General features: G+C 38.7%; 1 protein-coding gene across 13 annotated transcripts in view; it reads right to left on the bottom strand.

The window, feature by feature from the left end:
• Positions 1 to 19,235, bottom strand: part of ASPH (aspartate beta-hydroxylase) — a 223,489-nt gene that overhangs the window by 127,719 nt on the left and 76,535 nt on the right. For 8 of the 13 annotated variants that reach the window (XM_073229576.1, XM_073229577.1, XM_073229583.1 and 5 more), the window contains 8 exons: positions 18,317 to 18,391; positions 14,512 to 14,568; positions 14,172 to 14,294; positions 11,500 to 11,532; positions 10,505 to 10,561; positions 9,960 to 10,010; positions 9,464 to 9,496; positions 1,391 to 1,435 (listed from right to left, as the gene is read on the bottom strand). In XM_073229576.1, the coding sequence (XP_073085677.1) occupies positions 1,391 to 1,435; positions 9,464 to 9,496; positions 9,960 to 10,010; positions 10,505 to 10,561; positions 11,500 to 11,532; positions 14,172 to 14,294; positions 14,512 to 14,568; positions 18,317 to 18,391 (474 nt within the window). Of the gene's footprint in view, positions 1 to 1,390; positions 1,436 to 9,463; positions 9,497 to 9,959; positions 10,011 to 10,504; positions 10,562 to 11,499; positions 11,533 to 14,171; positions 14,298 to 14,511; positions 14,569 to 18,316; positions 18,392 to 19,235 lie in introns of all 13 variants that reach the window. The other 5 variants (XM_073229578.1, XM_073229584.1, XM_073229585.1 and 2 more) reach the window with 3 other exon arrangements.

Genomic DNA, 19,235 nt, shown 5'->3' on the forward strand with positions numbered 1-19,235 from the left:
GAAAATAGTATTACCTTTCCTACCTTCACTAAGGCTAGGTCAGTATTAAAAAACATGAACTGTAAGTAGAAGAAAGTCCAAGTTGTAGAAATTCATTATCTTTACGAATCCTATAAAACAGTTTTCTTTAAAGGAATGGATAGTAATCAGAATGCTCATCAGTAACCTGCTCTGCTTTCTCAAAACAGAAACAAGACATTCTGTAAAGCATTTGCTCTAACAGTGAAGAGAAAACTTGGAACAGAAACACCAATTTTCCTTGCTTGCTGCATCTTTCCAAAACACAAAATATACATAGATGCCTAGTAGTCATCATGTAAGAAGAGGTCAACTTCTCCATGGATTTCTTTTCTCATTCATATTAAAATACCAACAACTCAGCTCTCTTAAATATTTGTACCTATTATTTTAAGTGCACCTGGTATGACAATGATCAAAACATGCCAAACACTAAATAAAGAAAGTCAAGCTGAGGCATCACTAAAAACATCTTTGATTATAACAATTATTTTTCTTCCCTGAAATTCAGTAGTCAGTAAATTTCAGCAGGCACAATTATTTCTATGAAAATCAAAAGTAGTAATGCACATTATTGCTACAAATGTTGTTAGGTGTAATTTGAAAAATATGAGGAAAAACTGAATAAATGACTCAAAAAGTAAGAAAAAATGGAAATGAAACAGAAACCAGAATAATACACTTAAGAAAAACCCTCTCTTAATAAAACATTTTTCCCCACTATTAGAAGAGGTTTATATGTTAATCTCTGATTGCAAGGATAGGTAATGTTACCTCTAAAATGCATTTGAAAGCACAGCCTTGGTTGAAATGCTGTTCCCAGTCATTAAATTCACTGATGATGAAAAGGACATGAGTGGGGAGGTAAGAAAATAAATAGGTTTCACACAGTGGGCTGACAGGAAAGACAGCAGAGTACTGACAAGTCCGAGGCAGCCTGGATTACCACGGAACACACGGATGCTCTCAAGGACGATAGGGAGGAAGAAGAGCAATGTCACAAATTTATGCATTATTCAACTTTCATCTTAAGGCACTTCTGATTCCACAGTCTCCATCAGAGAGCCTGTCAATCAAAAAGAAGAAAAAGAAAAACCTAACTTCTACTACTACCACCATCTGTAACAGCAAAAATCTGATGGTACTTTGATCATTCATACTCATATTCACAACTTTTGTCAGACTGGATCAATGTGTCTTTTCCATTTTTTGGCTCAACTGATCAAAACCCAGAAACCTTTCCTTTTCAGTTTAGGTATAATTAATCCTTCTCTCTCAGGATTTTTACTTTTCACAGAGCTAATGTGAGTATCAACAGCATATTTTAAATTTAAAAAAGGAAAAAGCAATATAGCTTAACAAAATGTCCTACCTGGTGGTATTTCCTCTTGATCTTCTGAAGGGGACACAAATACTTCTAAAATAAATAATAAAATCACAATCCATTATATATTGCTGACCAGTGTTTCAAACCCACATTGCTGGTATTTAAGTTACGCATATTATTTTTACAGACATTTTGGGAATCGACTGCAATTACCATAAAAAAATAGGTTTTCATACCATCACAACAAAGAATTGGCTAGAGCTTTGCAAAATGTACATTTCTCAGGGTTCTGCACAGTAGACCATATACTATCTGTGCAAACTAACCTCAAAATGCACCTTCCAGCAAAGGAGATCTGAACGAAACCTAATTTTGCTCACCACAATTTTGTACCAGCCTTGATGACAAAGCTGAGAAAAGACATTTAAAGTATCATGTTACTTCTTGAAAAGTTAATTTGTAACCCTCATATAAGCATGAATGAAATAACAACAAGGAATTAAATTGAAATAGAACCTTGAGAATAAATCACTATCTTTAAGAAAGTTGTTTTTGAAAAATAACACTCAACATATTCTAAGAATCTGAACTTTCTATTCTAAGAATAGCCATATTAATAGTGGATATGAAATTTTTAACATTTTATCTTTCTCCCTGGTTGCTTCAACCCACTTGTTACTAAAGAGATAGCAGACCTCACCTCCCAATGGTAGAATGGTACATTGATCTGATTCACTCTGTAAAATTACATCACCTATTATTATCTTCATAGCTAACAATGCATTTAACATTACCTTAATCTAGTGATAAGATTTTATCAGCTTTCATTTTGCTCTGTAAGATTTGTTAACAGGCTTTGGTCAAAAGAAGGAATTTTTAATAGCATTTTCTAAAACTCAAAATATATATGTGGCCATTTTAATCACTTTTCTTCCTGAATTTGCTTCTAATTATAAGAATGATAGATGCTCAGGGTTTGGACAGAGTTTAACAGAAGTGAAAAGGAAGCAGAAAAAAAAATCATACAATATACCCACCAATCACTGTTAACATTCTGGCACATTTCCTTCTTTAAAAAATTGTGTGTATCATAAAATATGAATCACTCACTTCCATTGTTATTTCCATCACTGATGTTATACTAAGAAATCCTTACTATTATTACAAGACAAATTTTCATCTAATTTTATTCTGGAAAAAATGTGCATTTAAACACCTTATCTGAAATTATTTTGGTAATGATGTAACAAGAGGACTTTTTAAAAGTAAATAGCTAATTAATTATACCAGTACAACCTAAGAGAGTTGCCAAATGATAATGCCGACTTTTTCTTACTGCAGGACTTTCTAACCCTATTTCAATCTGGCTCTCACTCAAATCAATTTACTCAAATAGCTTTAAGCCAAGATCACCAAAAATCTCCACATTGCCAAATGCAATTATACTTCTCAGTTTTGAAATTCCAATGGCAAGAGCATGAAGCACATTCCTTCTTCCCTTATGCCCTTTCACATTCTTCTCTACTGGTTTTCCTCTTGCCTCACTGGTTGTTCATGCTCCTCCAGACCTCACAGTGTTGGGATTCCTTAAAGCTCAGTCCTGGGGTTGCGTACCTGGGCTCTCTGTGCCACCTCCAAAATGACCTTACCTGCTTCCACACAATTAATACCATGTTCATGATGATGACTTTCAAACTTTTATATCCATCTAAGATCTCATCCATCTAGTTCAGATAGGCATATCCAAACTCCCTACTTGATACCGTCAATGGTATATCACATAACTCCCAAACTTAAAATATCTAACATGGAGCCTTTGATTTTTCTTCCCTAAGACAGTTTTTCTACATCTTAGTTTTCTTCTCAGTAAATGGGCCCATCATCTAACAGTTATTCAAACCAAATCAAAGGCTCCCTTCATTCTTCTTTACTTCACAACCATTAGAAAGTTCCATCAGTTGTAATTCTGAAATATATCTCAGGCTCAAAACTTTCCTCTCCGTTTTCATTGCTATGATCTTACTCCAGGCCACTATGACCACTTCCCTGGATTAATACCATTAATTCTCTAACAAGGTGGTCCCCGCTTCCATTCGTGCTCCATCCAATCTATTCTCTAACGAGGAGTGGAAATAACTCTTTAAAACATAAATCAGATTATACCATAGCTCACTTAAGTATTTCCATACATTCTTACTGCACTTAGAATATAATTCAAATTCCTCACTAGATTCTTCAAGGCCTCAACTGACTGGTCTTCTGTCTCTTTATTGCGTAAGCCAATTCAGGTTCAGGTTTCTGTTACCTACAACACAAATTAACCTTACTGACATAGATAGGAAAGGACAGCAGAGTTTAAGTACAGGGTTTCTGTAGCCAGATCTGTACTTTTCAACAGATCATCCTACCAACATTGCTTCAGATGGATTTGAAGGGGACGAGTATGGAATTAATAAGACTGGGTAGAAGGCTACTGCCATGGTCTAGGAAGATGAGTGGCTGAACTAGATCACCAAAGCTACAAAGAATGGCTTTGAGACATGTCTAGGGAGCCTATTCTACAGGACTTAGAATTAACTACAGAGACAGGAGAGGAGGACTCAATGACAACTCCTGGTTTGGGAATCCAAGGACATAGTGATGCAACCAGACAAGACAGGAGACGCAGGGGAAAGAGGCCATTGGCAGGCATGTGAAAATGATGCGTTTCTGCTCACTGTCCACTTTGGGAGCTGAAGGAGCACAGAAACAGCAGGCTGGGCTAAAGGAGCACAGTCCGGAGCCCCACAGCCCATCAGAGGTTCCCTTAGAAGTCTCTGCTATGTCCTCTACTGACTTAGAAGTCTCTGCTATATCAAAATGCCTGCAAAGTTTTAGGAAAAGCTATTTCTAATAGGGAAAGGCTGGGCCAAGTTGTGTATATAATGTCATGTCTTCTATATAAAACAATGTATGTGGGGTGGGTTAGACGAAGTTCTTTCTAGGGATCATGGGTTTCCATTTTCTGATTATAACTGTATAAAAACAGACTCAGATATGGTCTTCACAGAGAACTGAGTAATAAGTGGTAGGAGAAAATCTGAACTCAATCTTGCCTGCTACCTGGTAATGAAACTGCTGTACACTGTGGTCCCAAAGGACCTGTACAGGGGGTCTCTCCCGGCAGCTTAGTGGACAGCAAGGCCAATTACAGTATCCCTCATTCCCTCCACCTTCCCTATCTCTTCCCATTTCAGTCAATTGTACTATTATCTATTCTGCCTGACCAAGCTCAAAAGCAGTAACATTTCATCTGACAACCGACAATTAGCAGCTCATAAATGAATTCTCCAAGTAATTCTATTAGCCAAATTCCCCTTTACATGTTCCTTGTGGCAACCTGCTGTTGTTAAAGCACATGGACCAGAGTCAACTGCAGGCCCTGAACCTGGGTTAGACCAGCTTAGGCACGTTTAGCCTGTAACCTGGACCCAGGCACTTGGCCTCCTTCTGGCTTCAGTTCTCCTATTGTAAAATGTGCAGTGATGGTTGCCCCACCTCTTTCTCTAGTGCCTATGGTGAGGAAGGCCTGACATACCCTTTGTGAAAGAACTTTGCAAACTGTTAGAAACTATATAAACCGAAGTTGTGTCAAAGCACCACTATGAAATATATGCACCATTTTTTTTCCCAGAAACCAACTCTTCACTTCCAAAACTTTTTTTTCAGCTGAAAAACAACATAAAGGACCCAATTTCAATTCATCACTGCCCAGTGCATCCCTACTCACAAAATCACATTGCCCTACTTAGAGCAGCCCTCCTCACTCTAACAAGTTATTTTCTTTTATATTGTTTGAGAAAAAGCTTATGTGAACTTTCTATCCCTTCAATTTCTGATGGTTCATATGCCATAAAAGACACAGAAACAATAGTCCTTTAGCACTGCATAATTCACTGTAACACAACATTGGCTGTAGAGTTCAAGGACTATGTCTAACTTATCCTTGAGCCTCTGGGGTTAGGTGTCTGGGAAACGCCAGCCACAGATCGGTGGCAGAGTCTGGGCTGGAGTGAAACAAGCCTGGGTTCAAATCCCAGGTCAGCCATGTTTTAGCCACAGGAGGCGGCCAGTTCTGTATGCTCCCTTCCTGTAAAATGTGACAAATCAAGGTTCCTTCTCAATCACTTGCTACCAGGATCCAATAATTTGTTTACTACAGGGTGATGCTTAATTCTCCTTTTTAATTGCTTCACGTCTGTGGTGGAGCCTCTGCCCTGCTTATCAGCCTGGACCTAAGCTTCCACAAGGCTGGTTCTCTACTTTGTTTAGAGAAAGATACTCAGGTCTTTCTCCAGGCGGCACTTTGCAGAGTGAGGGTCCAGCTGCAAGGCCCTCATTCTGTTACTCTAACCACAGGCCTGTGCCCATTTCTCGCCTCGTGTCCTTGCATGGGCCCAGTGCTGCCTTGCTCTGCTGGACAGAGGTTCTGGTCTCTGCAACAGCCTCCTCTCTTGCTCATGGGCATTATGGGATTCTTACCAACTTGATTCCCACTTTTTCCATTTTTCAAAATGCCTCAAATTTTCTGGAACACTAAGAACAAACTTTATTTTCATAGCACAGTTATGTTCTTTTTGTTCATTTAATAAAGAAAAACGTTTTGAGCACTTACTGTGGCTCAGATATTCATCTCAGTGCTGAGATAGAACAAGGGACAATTTTTAATAATGTTTTCTTTTTGGCGGCATTTGTAAAATGAAGCAGCACTGACTGTGTGCTCACTCTGTCACCCTGAACATGGTAGCATTTAATATGCTCAAGTTCCTACCAACTCAAGACAAATCCTGTTCTGGGGACTGCTTCTTCGTGGCTTCTCCTTCCTCCATTCCACAATCTAATTTCTTTGAAGAGTCATTCATGTTTGCTGCCTCATCTCCTCACTTTGTCCCTCCACCCGCTCCAAATTGCCCTGCAGCCAATGCCACAGCCCTGGGCTCCTCCCCTCAGACCTTCCATGAGACCTCCTCATTCAGCCTAAGGGACACTTCCTGCCCTCACCACCCCAGACCTCCTGCAGCAACTTCCTTCACAAACACCTCTGCCCTTGGACTTCAGTGTGATCGTGTTCTCCCTTTACCCTCTCATTTGTCCTTCTCAGGCTTCTTTACAACTTCATCCTTTTCTACCCAGGCCTTAAAAGTTGGATTTCATCGAAGTGTAGCCACAGACCCATGTCTCTTCCCACTCTACCCCTTGGCCTTGGCTTCAGTCACCATGACATACTGATTCTCAAACTCAGAGCCCCAAATCATACCTCTCTTCTGAGAGTCACACACCATTAACCAGCTTATTTGACAGCTCCCCTTGGATGTTCTACAAGCACTGTCAACATGTACACACTGGACTCATGACCTCCACCCCCAGCTCCTGTTTTCCAGTCTTGCCTTATCTTCCTGTCTTAGAAAAACAGAGCCGCTATCCATCAAGTGCATAATCTAGGTCTGGGGACGAGGTTCTCAACACCCAACTCTCTCTGCCCTGCTACACCCACACATGAAGGCCTGTCAGTTTTATCTTCTTGTATTTCTCAGCTTGGCCCACTTCCCTGCACCTTCGCGGCCACCACCCTGTTTCACTCTGTCCAGTGAAAACAATTCTTTCCAAGGTCACCGGCGAGGCCAGTGTTGCACTAGACAGAATGGGTGCTTGGTGGACCTTCAGAGGAACATCCCCTTTTGAAACTGACCTCCGACTACTCACTTGGCAGAGGTGGGATCAGGGCACGATGAGGTATGGATAACTGCAGGAACCTAACTGGTCTCCCCAAATCTGCTCTTGTCTCTCTCCAGGTTATTTGCTACATGTTAGGCCAATCAGCCATTAGAACACACAGATCTGACTTTGTAGTGCCTTAAACAATGCTCTAAGGTGAAGATGAACATCCTTGACCCGCCTACAGGCCTCCTTCCAACCTGGCATTTCAGTCACATCCCACATCTCTCCTCCTGCTCAGCACTGCAGACACACCTGCCCACCCCAGAGGCCTCACACTACGATCCAGCCACCTTTCTCCTGGCCCCACCAATTGTTCTAATCTTCAGCTCAAACTTCAGGAAAGCCTTCTCTAGTCCACAAACCAGGTAAGGTCTCTTTACTATATACTCTTGCTCTATACTGTACTGGTTCTCACTAGCACTTAGCACAAATGTAGTTGAATACTATATTGAAATTATTTGTGTAATTTCTACCCCTGTTAAAATATAAGATCCATGGGAATATGGACCACATGTGCGGTCTTCACTAGAACTGCTCCAATACATGTTTTGGATACAAGATATTTAACATGTACTCAGTACATGAATAAATAAATCAATTATATAGTAAGATAGCACTGTCATGTCCCAGGTATACACAAATGAGGCTTGATGATTTCTAGGATATTGTTTATGTGGAAAGGTGGTTCCTTTAGTAAGCCACATGGGGAATTTAATATAGAATATATTCCTTTCTCCCACTGAAAAATGGGTTTTCATTTTATTTACAGCTTCACTTATATACAGTCACTTGGCTTCCCTAGTGTGACTCCTGAATTCCACAAAGTATCCTTTTAGCACATAGTGAATAATCCTCTGTTCTCTTAGAATTGTTTTGTTTGAAAAAATTCATGTTCTATAGAATGGTAATCCAAAGGATCATACCAAATCTTGATCCCTTAGATCATAATTATTACTCTTGGTTAACATTTAATATTTTAATTTATATTTATTATGATAGTCTCCCTATGAAAATACATTTACCTTTACAACATCATTTTTAGCATGGTATCTAATTTGACACTTCCTTCAAGTTTGATTTTAAAGTTCTCTAGATCTATTCTGAACATTCCATTCCAAACATGTGCTTTCCAATATATTTAGAAAAATACTATAATGACCAACAGAAATTAGAAATCTCTCAAATCCCACTTGTACATGCAACTTTTAATTTCTAAATTCCTATTTTCTCCTTAAAATTCAAGTGAAAAGAAAATCTAAATGCAATCTTAATGGCCAAGTTAATCAATTTCTTATAAGAAATATTAATCCCCAGAGATAAAATCCAGGGTTCTTCCAATGGCATCATCCATATCCCACTAGAAATAGCCACTGGGGATGGTGATCTTGGTAGGGTCTCAAATCTAAAATATATATGCTTAATAAACTACCTATCAGGTCCATACATTGCCATTCCTAATTTTCTTCTGTTGAGATTTGTCAACTACTATAAGACTATAAATTTCTGGGGAGTAGGAACTCTATATTACTCATACTTGAATGTCAAGTCCTCAAGCATCTAGCAAACCATCTAGAGAGTCCTCCCTATCTGACTCAAGCACTGTGCATTTCTTCATCCTTCTTGTTCCACACACAAAATTACACCCAACTGACTTCTTTCCTTCTACACAGTCATCTTTTAATATATTGAATAAAAAGGTACACCATTGACTCTACCATTTCTTAGTCATATGAACTTATACAAATTTACAAATTATTGATTTATTCTGGACCTTATTTCTCTCATTTGGGACATAGTGAAAATACAATCTACTTCATGGAGTTTAATAGAACAGCACAAGAAGTCCTTGGGCAAAAAAAGAAGCTGTAATTTTCTAAATCTGAATCTAGTTCCACTCACGCCGCCCAAGTGCCAGAACCCTTTTCCCTACACTGCCTTTAAGCCTGCATAGAAATTCTTCTGTACCTTTCTCCAAGCTGGCAGATCAATCACTTTTATTTTAAAGAATGGGATTAATCTGTAGAAGCAGTTAGAATAAACTTTGACTGAAGTAGTTTTCCAAGCACAAGACATATTTTAGTCAAAAGAAGGCTATGGCTATAAAGTAATGAGATATTTTCTTGAATAAGTTTAGACTGTTTCCTAAGGCAACCTGCAAAGAGTTTAAGATATCATTTAGGTAATGATGGAACCACTGGACTAGATAAACCACCTCCCTCAGTAAATTCTTTGAAAATTACAATTATTTGGATGTTTTAAGTTATGCTATTGGCAGCTTAAAATATTATTCTCTATACAGTCAAACTATGAGTAGATTTTAAAACAAGTAGGCAGGTATAAGGTTAAGAAACATTTGCAAACCTTGTTCATTATAGTCTTGGTATGTTACGTCATCTGCAAAAAAGAGAATAAAACCAAAATAAGTGGTAAATGAATCATTCTGTGTAACTGCTTAGCTAAATAATACAACTTAATCTCAAATACAGAATTCCATTCCTTTCAATAGTAATGTCTGCACAGCCCATGAGAAATGCCTCTGCCCAAAACAGCTAGAGGAAAAGGCCAGTAGATTATTTCCATAAAAGCTCCTCAAACCAGCATAGAGCAAGATATGCAAAAGCGGCATTAGAAATTAATACCCTGTCTCATTGTGGAGCTGGTAGTAGATGAGGCAAAATATGACAGTCTTATATTCTTTTAATAATCTAATTTCATTACAAAGCAAAAGTCTAGTATTAGGTGTGTTACAATTACTTCTTTGACTCCTACAGTCAAAGAAAAATTGCCATGTTAACATATCATTCCAACAAAAAGTATTAAGTAATATTTAAGACCTAAAGAAAATGTCCAGTTATACCTGCCACATGGTACATTCTTTCATCATTGTCTGCTACTGGTTCAACAGAATCTAAGGGGAATAAAAAAATACACTTTAGCCAAACATGAAAAAATTAAACACATTACTAGAAAACAGCACTCTGCAACATTTACAAATCAATTTTAATCTTCACAACAATGTAAAATGTTATCATTTAATAAAATATCAGTGCAATAAAGATCCATAATTTGCTAAGTCTCAAAGATAGGAAAGGGGCAGAACTAGGATTTACACCCAGTCTGATACTATATGTCAGACAGCCTCGTTCATTTCCAAACATTCTTGCCATTATCTCATCTACAAAGACCAAAACCCCAATGGTGGTTTAAAAAATACATCTCAATTTTCCCTCATTTTTTCTATGTAATATTAAACTATATTCAGAAATGTCTATAAATACCTAGGCAATCCAAAAATCATTATGAGCATTCTAAAGAATACTCTGTGTTGAGTCAGAACATATCACTGACCCTGGGTTAAAACAGCCTTGGCTACTGACTCAAACAGAAACATTTGTCACAAACCTGGACTCTCCTGCTCATACACCATCTCTTCCTCATCCTGATTATTGGCCTGTGAAGCTAAGTTAGGAAATAATTAGGAAATTGCAAATATGTCTCAAATAAGAAGGATTACACTTGATGTTCAAAATAGGAAAAGCATAATTCCTAGCAATAATAGAAATGTAAAATAAAATCATGATGCTCAAACTCACATTCACTCATGAAACAGATACTACCTGTGCTAAATGCCAAATACAAAGATAAATAAATCCCCTTATCAATGGATTTATATCAAATCACAAAGAACTATATTCTCAATTAGCTTATGTGAATTCAACTGTATTCAGCAAAACAATAAAAGAGAGAGAGAGAGACAGATGAGCCACTTCCATCCACTCAGCAATCACCTGCTAGAGTAAGCCTGAGCAAGGACACAGAGGCCTTCACTTGGTCTCAATACCTGAGAACTCCCAGACTGCAATACAATTCTAGCATTTACATATATAACACAGTGTTGAGATGACACAGGTCTTAACTGTCAGCCAGTATCACTGGGACTCAAGCAAAGGAAGAGGATCTATTCAACAATGGAAAAAAAACTGGCCAACAATACAGGCTTACTGAAAGATGACATGTCCACTTGCAGAGTGGCCGTATCTTCTGGGGATGCGTGACATGTGATAGACAATACAAAATTTTCACCTTTCACTGACTTTGTAATTTAAGACTACAAAATATGCAATTCAACTCTATCTTTGACCTAGTAATCCCACTCTGGGAATTTATCCTTAGGGATAAATGTTATAGTATGTAGCATATACAAGTATATTTTATATATAAAATAACAATTATTAACTATATATTATATATGTTTAGTATATTAGAAAACATATCATTAATAAAACAGATAATATTTTATTAATAAATAATCACAGGTAATGTTTTCTCACTCATCATGTTTTTAAAGGAAAAGATTCATTCTAATGGAAAAAGGGAAGCATTAATTAAAATCTTACCAGTCTCTTCTACAGGGTAAGTATCTTCAGTTTCTGAAAAAAAATAGCAATATATCAATATTACTACTTTCATAAAATGGTATGTATATTACTGTGTAAGTATATTCTGAATGTATGCTTATCACTGATTTTTTGAAAGCAAACAACCGTTAGAACATGAAAACATCAAATGTCTGCTAAACACTTTCTATTTCATTAGAACTACACCTAGAAATGTCTCACACATTCTTTTATCTGATTTACGAACACCATAACCTGGGCTAAAGAGCATGACTTAGATGAAGTACCAGTTACAAAGACTGGACCCAGGAAAGGGGCTGATTTCTAGTTTACTCTACAAGCCACTATGGTGTTCCACTTTCTAAAGCAAAAGTACACTCTACAGATGGGAACACACAGGAAGAACAGAGGAGACTTTCTAAGTCTGGGGAGCTGAAGGGTAACTATGTTGGTGATGCAACCCACATACCCCTGATAGAAACTGCTACCACCACAGGATCCTTGCCACTCACGCGATCCTTGTTACTCTGATAGCTAAATGAAGTGGACATATTTTTAATTTCTGAAAACTTTAAATAAGCAACTTTTAAGTTTAAACTGAACTTATGTCCCAATTAAAGATTAGGTCAGAAATAAAGCACCTTCATTCATGAACTTTTTTGTAAATGTTTTTTCTTACTCCAGTCTATAATTCCTAACCTCAAGAATATCAAATTCCTTATGTTCTGGATTATTTGAGCATCTTAACTGAAATCTGTTGTATAAGCAGCATCTAAGATACCAAAATTCTGAGCTACTGTCAATCTTCCTGAGCTATCTTAGCAGAAGATGGGAGGGAGCAAGAGGTACCAGGCAAATATGGACATCATTTTATCAGCTTCCCTATTCAGAAATTAGAAACACTTTTCCCCATAGAAATCATGACATACATGCTAACTAAAGGTCTAAAATGCTAAAGCTTGTTTATAAATGCCTATTTTCAATGTGCATTGTAGTTGAAAGCATATACCAAAAGCATTTTGAGTTTACATTTTTCACAGAAAATTATGCATTAATACAATTCTGCAGGTTGTTATGGAAACCAAACCATCATTTCTAACATTATTTCTAGGAAGAGTGCATTTCCTGCTCTCAACAGGTATGAATATAAGCTTTTGTAAATACATTCATTCATAAATTAGGAGCTGCCTGCTTCCAAAGTAATTTCCAATATATTAAATATTGTGAGAAGTAGATAACCTTTATCTTTTCATTACTTTACTGCTTTAAAAAAAAGTCCTTGCAAGCATTAACCAACTGTACTGTGTAGAGGCTACCTCTCCACTCAGTTTTCACCTGGCAAGTCCTCTAGTGCTCTGCCTGATTCCCACTGGCTATGAGCATAGATGTTCAAGCCTTAACCTGGTTCATACACAGCAGAGTAGGATGTGAGGTGAGGCACATGAAAAAACAAACTGCATAGCCACACTTTTGCTCCACCCTGGCTGCACTTTAACATCATCTAGAGAGCTTTTGCAATTATCCATTATGGGGATCCCTTACCCCAAACATTCTGATTTGCTTTGTCTAGGGGTGGGTTACAGATACTCTTTTAAAAGCTTTCTAAGTGATGATAATTGCAACCATAATTGAAAACTGTTTGTAGAGATATTAGTCCACCTTAGTGGACCTTGTTCATTAAGAAGTTCTCTCTCTGAATCCATGACCCTATGGCTCTAGATCTTCCCACCCTTCCTAGTGCTGTGGATTTATCTACTGCCTGTCTCAGTTCTGCGTTCCTCTCTGAATGCAATTTAGGTTTAGCTAACCCTTGAACCCTGGCTTGTGGCTTGTGGTATCATTTTATTGCATGGGTCCTAAAGCAACTGAACGACAGACTTGACGATTATATGGTTGGACACAATGTGCAACACGGCGAACAGTATGTTGGTGCCATCAATTTTTCCCTATCATAAGCTAGTTTTACCTCTCTTAAGAAATGAAACATCCATCATAAATAAATGTTATGTCATGAGTATTCACTTTAAGTATAAAACTATACCATTTTATAGTTCTATATTTTAAACAAAATGACGTAAGTCAATCAGAGTGCAAAACTTGTGGCTCAAAAATCATTTAAGAACTCCTTAAGGTCTTAAAGGACCACTTTAAGAAAAGAGCAAAGAATAAACACCATGACAACAAAACCCATGTACTTAAAAATGGGCTTCAAATAATCATGGTAGTCTTACATTAAAGCAGAGCACAAAACATGTGAATAAAAAGTTTCACCATCACAGAAATTACTTCTTTATGTCAATCAACAGTAAGTAACTACAACTCTATCTTGACTATCCCACATGATCCAAGGTAAACTACTCAAATGATATTTAAAAACCAGCATTTGATTTAAAATACTGATACAAAGCAGATGCCAGCAAACTATGGTCTGCAGCACAGATAGAGTCTGTTAGAAGAGTCTGTGATGGATCATCAAGTGAAATATTTCATCAGTTGTGTGAACTCCCTTTAATACATGTTACTCCAGGAAGAAGAGGACAATAAAAGTAATGTCCTTAATTATTTTACTTACTTTTCACAAAAGTTAAAAACTGGTTTTAAAGGTGTTTAAGATGATCACAATTACAAACTCTCTATGACATTTTATCCTGAGGCTGAAATATGTGCTGCACCTTCATGAAATGTTCCAGTTCCCTGGGGCTCGGATCCGTCATCCACATCACGTCCTGCAAAGAACTCGCCATCTTCTGGGTGTGGGTCCTTCACTGGTCCGTCCTCTTCTTGGTGCAGGTCTTCTGCTTGAACAACCATGATGGACACAGTGACCCGGGTCTAGGACAAGGGCCCACAGGTGGCCGCCAACGGGATGTCGGCCCTTCTGAAGGACAGCCACACACCCTCTCCTGCTGCTGGGCACTCCCTGCCCGTCTCTGGGCTGCTGCACGTGCTGCTGCCCACCCGGGAGCTCCAGCCCACCTGAGGGACAGGCCTCTCACCGGAACAAGAACTTACCAAGGACAAGGACCTCAGGTTTTTGTTCACCATGTACGCCCAGCACCAAGCCCATGCCTAGCCACAGGAAGTGCTCAATACATATTTAATAAATAAATGAATCCATAATTATTAATGTATTTGCCTCTTCAATCACCAGTATATCAGAGAAAGGGTTACCACATGACCTTTTACTGAAAACTGACATAAAATTCAAAGGGATAATCTTAATGCTATACAAACACCAACATCTTATTTCTTTGCTGTACAAAACATCTTATACTACAAACACCAGCCAGCCACCAATCTAATCCACCTGTTAGGTCACCTGTATTATACTTTGCTCTGAAGGTTGCTAGGTGTACCCTTTAAGGAGGCAAAGGTGCCTGTTTCTCTTCTGAGACTAACTTTCAACACAGACTGAACTGTTCTGCTTCCTTTGTGTAGATGTTGGACATGTTACATTTTCCCACTGCAGTATGGTTTTTAGATCGTCACTGTGGTGGAAACAATTCCCCCAAGAGTAACATGGCTCCAAGCAGAGCATGTCCTGTAGAGAACACTCTAACCAAAGAAATCGGGGGAACTGGACTCAGCTGGATTCTGCAGCACAGTGGTTAAGAGGGTGTAGTCCGAAATGTATGGCTCCAGATTTTGGTTCTTCCACACCAGCTGTGTGACTCTGGGCAAGTTACCTAACTACTCTGGGTGCAAGATTTCTCTGCCATAAAAGGAAGTAATAACAGTTCCTACTCACAGCATCACTGTGAGGATTAAAGTACTTACAAAAATGCCTGGCCCATACTAAGTCTTTGGTGTTACTGTTATTATTGTGTATTACGTTTATCAACATCATCACAGTGATAAGAACATTAACTATTGCTATGGCTACTGAGCTCCCACCCCAAATGCAAGAGTTACATTACTTAGTTTACTTAGTTTCCTCACTTATTTACTTACTGTAGCAGGGCATCCTGGTGCTCTCAGGTGTTACTGAATTATTTGGGCCATTTACATTACTACTAATTTGTTCTCTGTCTTCTCATCAGTCTGCCATGTTGTTTCTCCTCAATTCAGATGTTCTGCTTCTCAGCAAACCAATGCTAGTTCTAATTGCTGTCACTAACTTTATGACTCTTTTTCTTCTTACCATAATCCTTTTCCTGTACTCTCATAGTCTCAAGTGCAATTGTTTTTTACAGAAACAGGACTAACTCTCTTAGCCATCACTACTGAATGGAAAGTCCCTGTTTTCAGGAGGGAAACCAGCCAAAAGTTGTGCACTATATGTGAGTCTCCACTGCTAAGCCAGTGACAGCATGGTATGGAACAAACAGTTTTCCTGAGAGCTTAGTATACTGGAGGCATTGCCAAGTCCTCAACAGCCATTAAACCAGTCCTACAAGGTAGGTACTGTTATCCCACTTTGAAGGATGAGGAGCTTGAGTGCCTTTGCTAAAGCCACCTAACTAATAATTGGCTGCTGCAAGACCAGACTCCCACAGTGGAATACAGAATGACGGGGACAGAGGCTGCTTTAGAGATGATGGTCAGGGAGGCATGTTTGGTCTAATAGGATATGGAGACTGGCACACACACACACCAGCCCACGGTCTAAGTGCAAAGGCCCCGGGGCAGGGAGAGGCCTAGCAACGACACGGGAAAGAGAGGCCAGCTGGGCTACAGAAAAGTGAATGAGGGAAGGAGACTGGGCTCAGATAAGGCACCACGGGGGAGGTCACATCAATCACAGACTCTAGCTGGACACTACTGCAGGGGTCCTGCCAAGAGGGGAAGGTAACACTGGCACACTGCACAGTCACGATACATGCTGGAGGCAATGCCAACAAGACCTGCTGACGGACTACATATGAAGACAGAAGAGAAATCAAGGAAAACTCCCAGGTTTCTGACTTAGGCAACTACAGGGACAAGGAGACATTACCCAAAATATAAAAGACTGAAATAAGAGAGAGAAAAGAAAAACTGTGTCAGGGAAAGCTGTGAGATGAAGAAAAGTCAAGAATTCTGTTTTAGGTACACTTTAGTCTGAGATACCCATAAAACATGCAAATAGAGTTAGCTATGCAGTTGAATAAACCAGGAACTTATGAGATCAGGGCTGCAGACATACATTCAGAAGCAATACAAACATTTAAAGCCATGACCAATATGATTTTCTAAGAAGAAAGTCTTGATAATGAAGAGAACAGGTACAAAATGAAGGTTTATGGTGAGAAACAGAAGCTAGACTTGATTCCTCCCTCTTCTATCTGGCTTCCTACTGCACCCACCAATATGTCTGTATCTTCCCACTGTCCTGCCTCCCCACCTTTGGCTGCATTTAGTTTGGCCACCACCTTGACTCACTTGGGGATCCTATCTCCCATCTGACCTGCCTGCAGCACATGCCCTTCGACTCTGCTTCCAGGCTGCACAACCCTTCTTACACCCTCCAAAGGCCTCAAATACTCTGAGAAGCAAGTGAAAATATCTTTCCATCACCCCTCTACCTACATACTCCTCATGCCAGGTGCCTTGAACTACCTTCCAATCCTTTTTGCCTCTGGACTGCCACACATTCCCTGCCCTTTGCTTAAAACACTCCACCAGTCACATCTGCCTGGCAGAACTCTGCCCTTCAGCTACTAAATCAAAATATCATTTCCTCCAGGGACCTCTGCCAGCCCCAAGGTGTGATCAAGCCCCAAGAGCACTGGTGTTTCACACCACAACACTTAGCTTATCATACAGAAATGACTCATGTAGACTGCATCATCTCCAGTTAGATTAAAGTTAAAAGAAAAACAAAAGAAGACGAAGGGAAAGTCTGCACTTGCTCATACAGGCACACAGATACACGTGCAGGCAAAGAAGCCTTCCCATCTGGGAAGAACTGGTCGTGAAAGGACCAGGCTCCTAGAACCCTGGCAGCTGATGGCAAAGACCTCCGACTCAGCCAAAGCTGGTCCCCAAAGCCGAGCACAGATGGAGCTAGATAGGATGCTTTACCCTTAATCCCCAAACAATGAAAACTGAAAAGACAGCTTAGTGGGCTTGCTAAAGCCCAATTTAAGTGATAGGGAACTGTTTGCTCTTAAGAGACATATTTCTTCCTTTAGCACTACTTCCAGCTCACACCAAATCATTAGGAGTACCAGGATACCATCTGCTCTGCCTCCTTCAAAAACCCTTTGTGAGTTACATTTTGGGGTTATACTCTCTGCTCTTGTCAGGGGATATATCAGGAAATAGTCTTATAAAATCTTAAAACATTGGTTTCTAAAGTATCATTTAATATTCTCTGTAAATAATTTCACATAAGAACATTTTTATTCATAAGAGCTGGGAAAGTGCTTTACATTCTGTAAGTAAACAGCATGTTTATTTCCTCTCTGGTAATATGACCTACATAAGTAAGTTTCTCCTTTTTCGCCTTGGCGACCACCCAGGCATGCCATGAAGTTTGTGGGCGACCAGAGCGCCCACTGCTGCTTGCTTGGCTGTGCTCTATTTTCCTCCTGCCTGTTCTTGCCATCTGTTCTTGATGTGTCATTGGTCTTGGTTTCTTTATTCTCATTTATTCCTACCATTCCTTTATTAGATGTATACAATAAGTTCCACAACAGTAAACTGACATAAAATAAAATTAGTCTAGTACTAAATTAGTCTAGAGCTTAGAGCTACTGCAAGAAACACTTGACCTCTAAGGACTTTATAAAAAGCCCCTCAATTATTTAAATTGTAAAATAATGTATAAGTATTTTTTGTTTGTAATTAATCATTATTTTAGTAATGCAGTAAAAAAATGGATTTTAATTCATACCATATTCTGCGTATACTGTGTCATGGAGAAGGGAATGAATTTGTTCTTGTACATCATCTTCAATATTCTGCGGGCCTAAAATAATCACAAAACATAACTAAGTAGACAAAATCTAGACATTGATGTAGAACATGAAATATGGCATCCCTGTATAACTTTCAACTAAATATATTTGACTAATCAACTATGCTGTCTTTTCACAACAGTTTACCACTTTTTCCTATGTTGGCAAATTTGGTAGATATTTGCCAGCAGATATATATTTAAAAGCAGATTTTGACAGCAGATATAAATGTTTAAAAGACTTTTCCACAAGACTTTTTAAAAAGAAACTAATTTGGGTTCAGATTTCTCTTTTACAAAAACAACAAACCTCACTTGGAGCAAAATTACTGCAGTTCCTAATTAACAAAATTCATACTAACGATAAAATAAAGAAAATGGAAAGGACAAAGATTTCAGAAAGGGAACTACAGGGAAATAAAATATGGAAGACAAGATCAAGATACACTAGAGTGTATGGTCAACCCACTGTCTTCCCTGAGAGTTAGCAGAAAAGATCCCCTGGCTGGTGTGAGCGTTGGCTCATCACTCCTAGAAGTTGTCAGGAAGTGTGAGTAAAAGACCTTACATTATAACTGACAATCCTTTCTACTTTGGAGAACTTACTTACCAATCAGACCCACAGTCAAATAGATGTAAATTACCAAAGTGAACATCACTGATGACATCCCACCAGCACTATTGTGTTTATCGGATCATCAGGTTTATTGCACCACGGCACAACAAACAAGAAGCTATAATTACATTGACACTATTATATGTTTTCTAATAAACCTCATCTATGTTCAGTAAATAGAAGTAGCACTAGACTTAGAATCATGAATGCTGTCACATTCATTATTCAGAAATAATGCCA

Source organism: Manis javanica, chromosome 2, assembly GCF_040802235.1.
Source record: "Manis javanica isolate MJ-LG chromosome 2, MJ_LKY, whole genome shotgun sequence".
Taxonomy (NCBI): domain Eukaryota; kingdom Metazoa; phylum Chordata; class Mammalia; order Pholidota; family Manidae; genus Manis; species Manis javanica.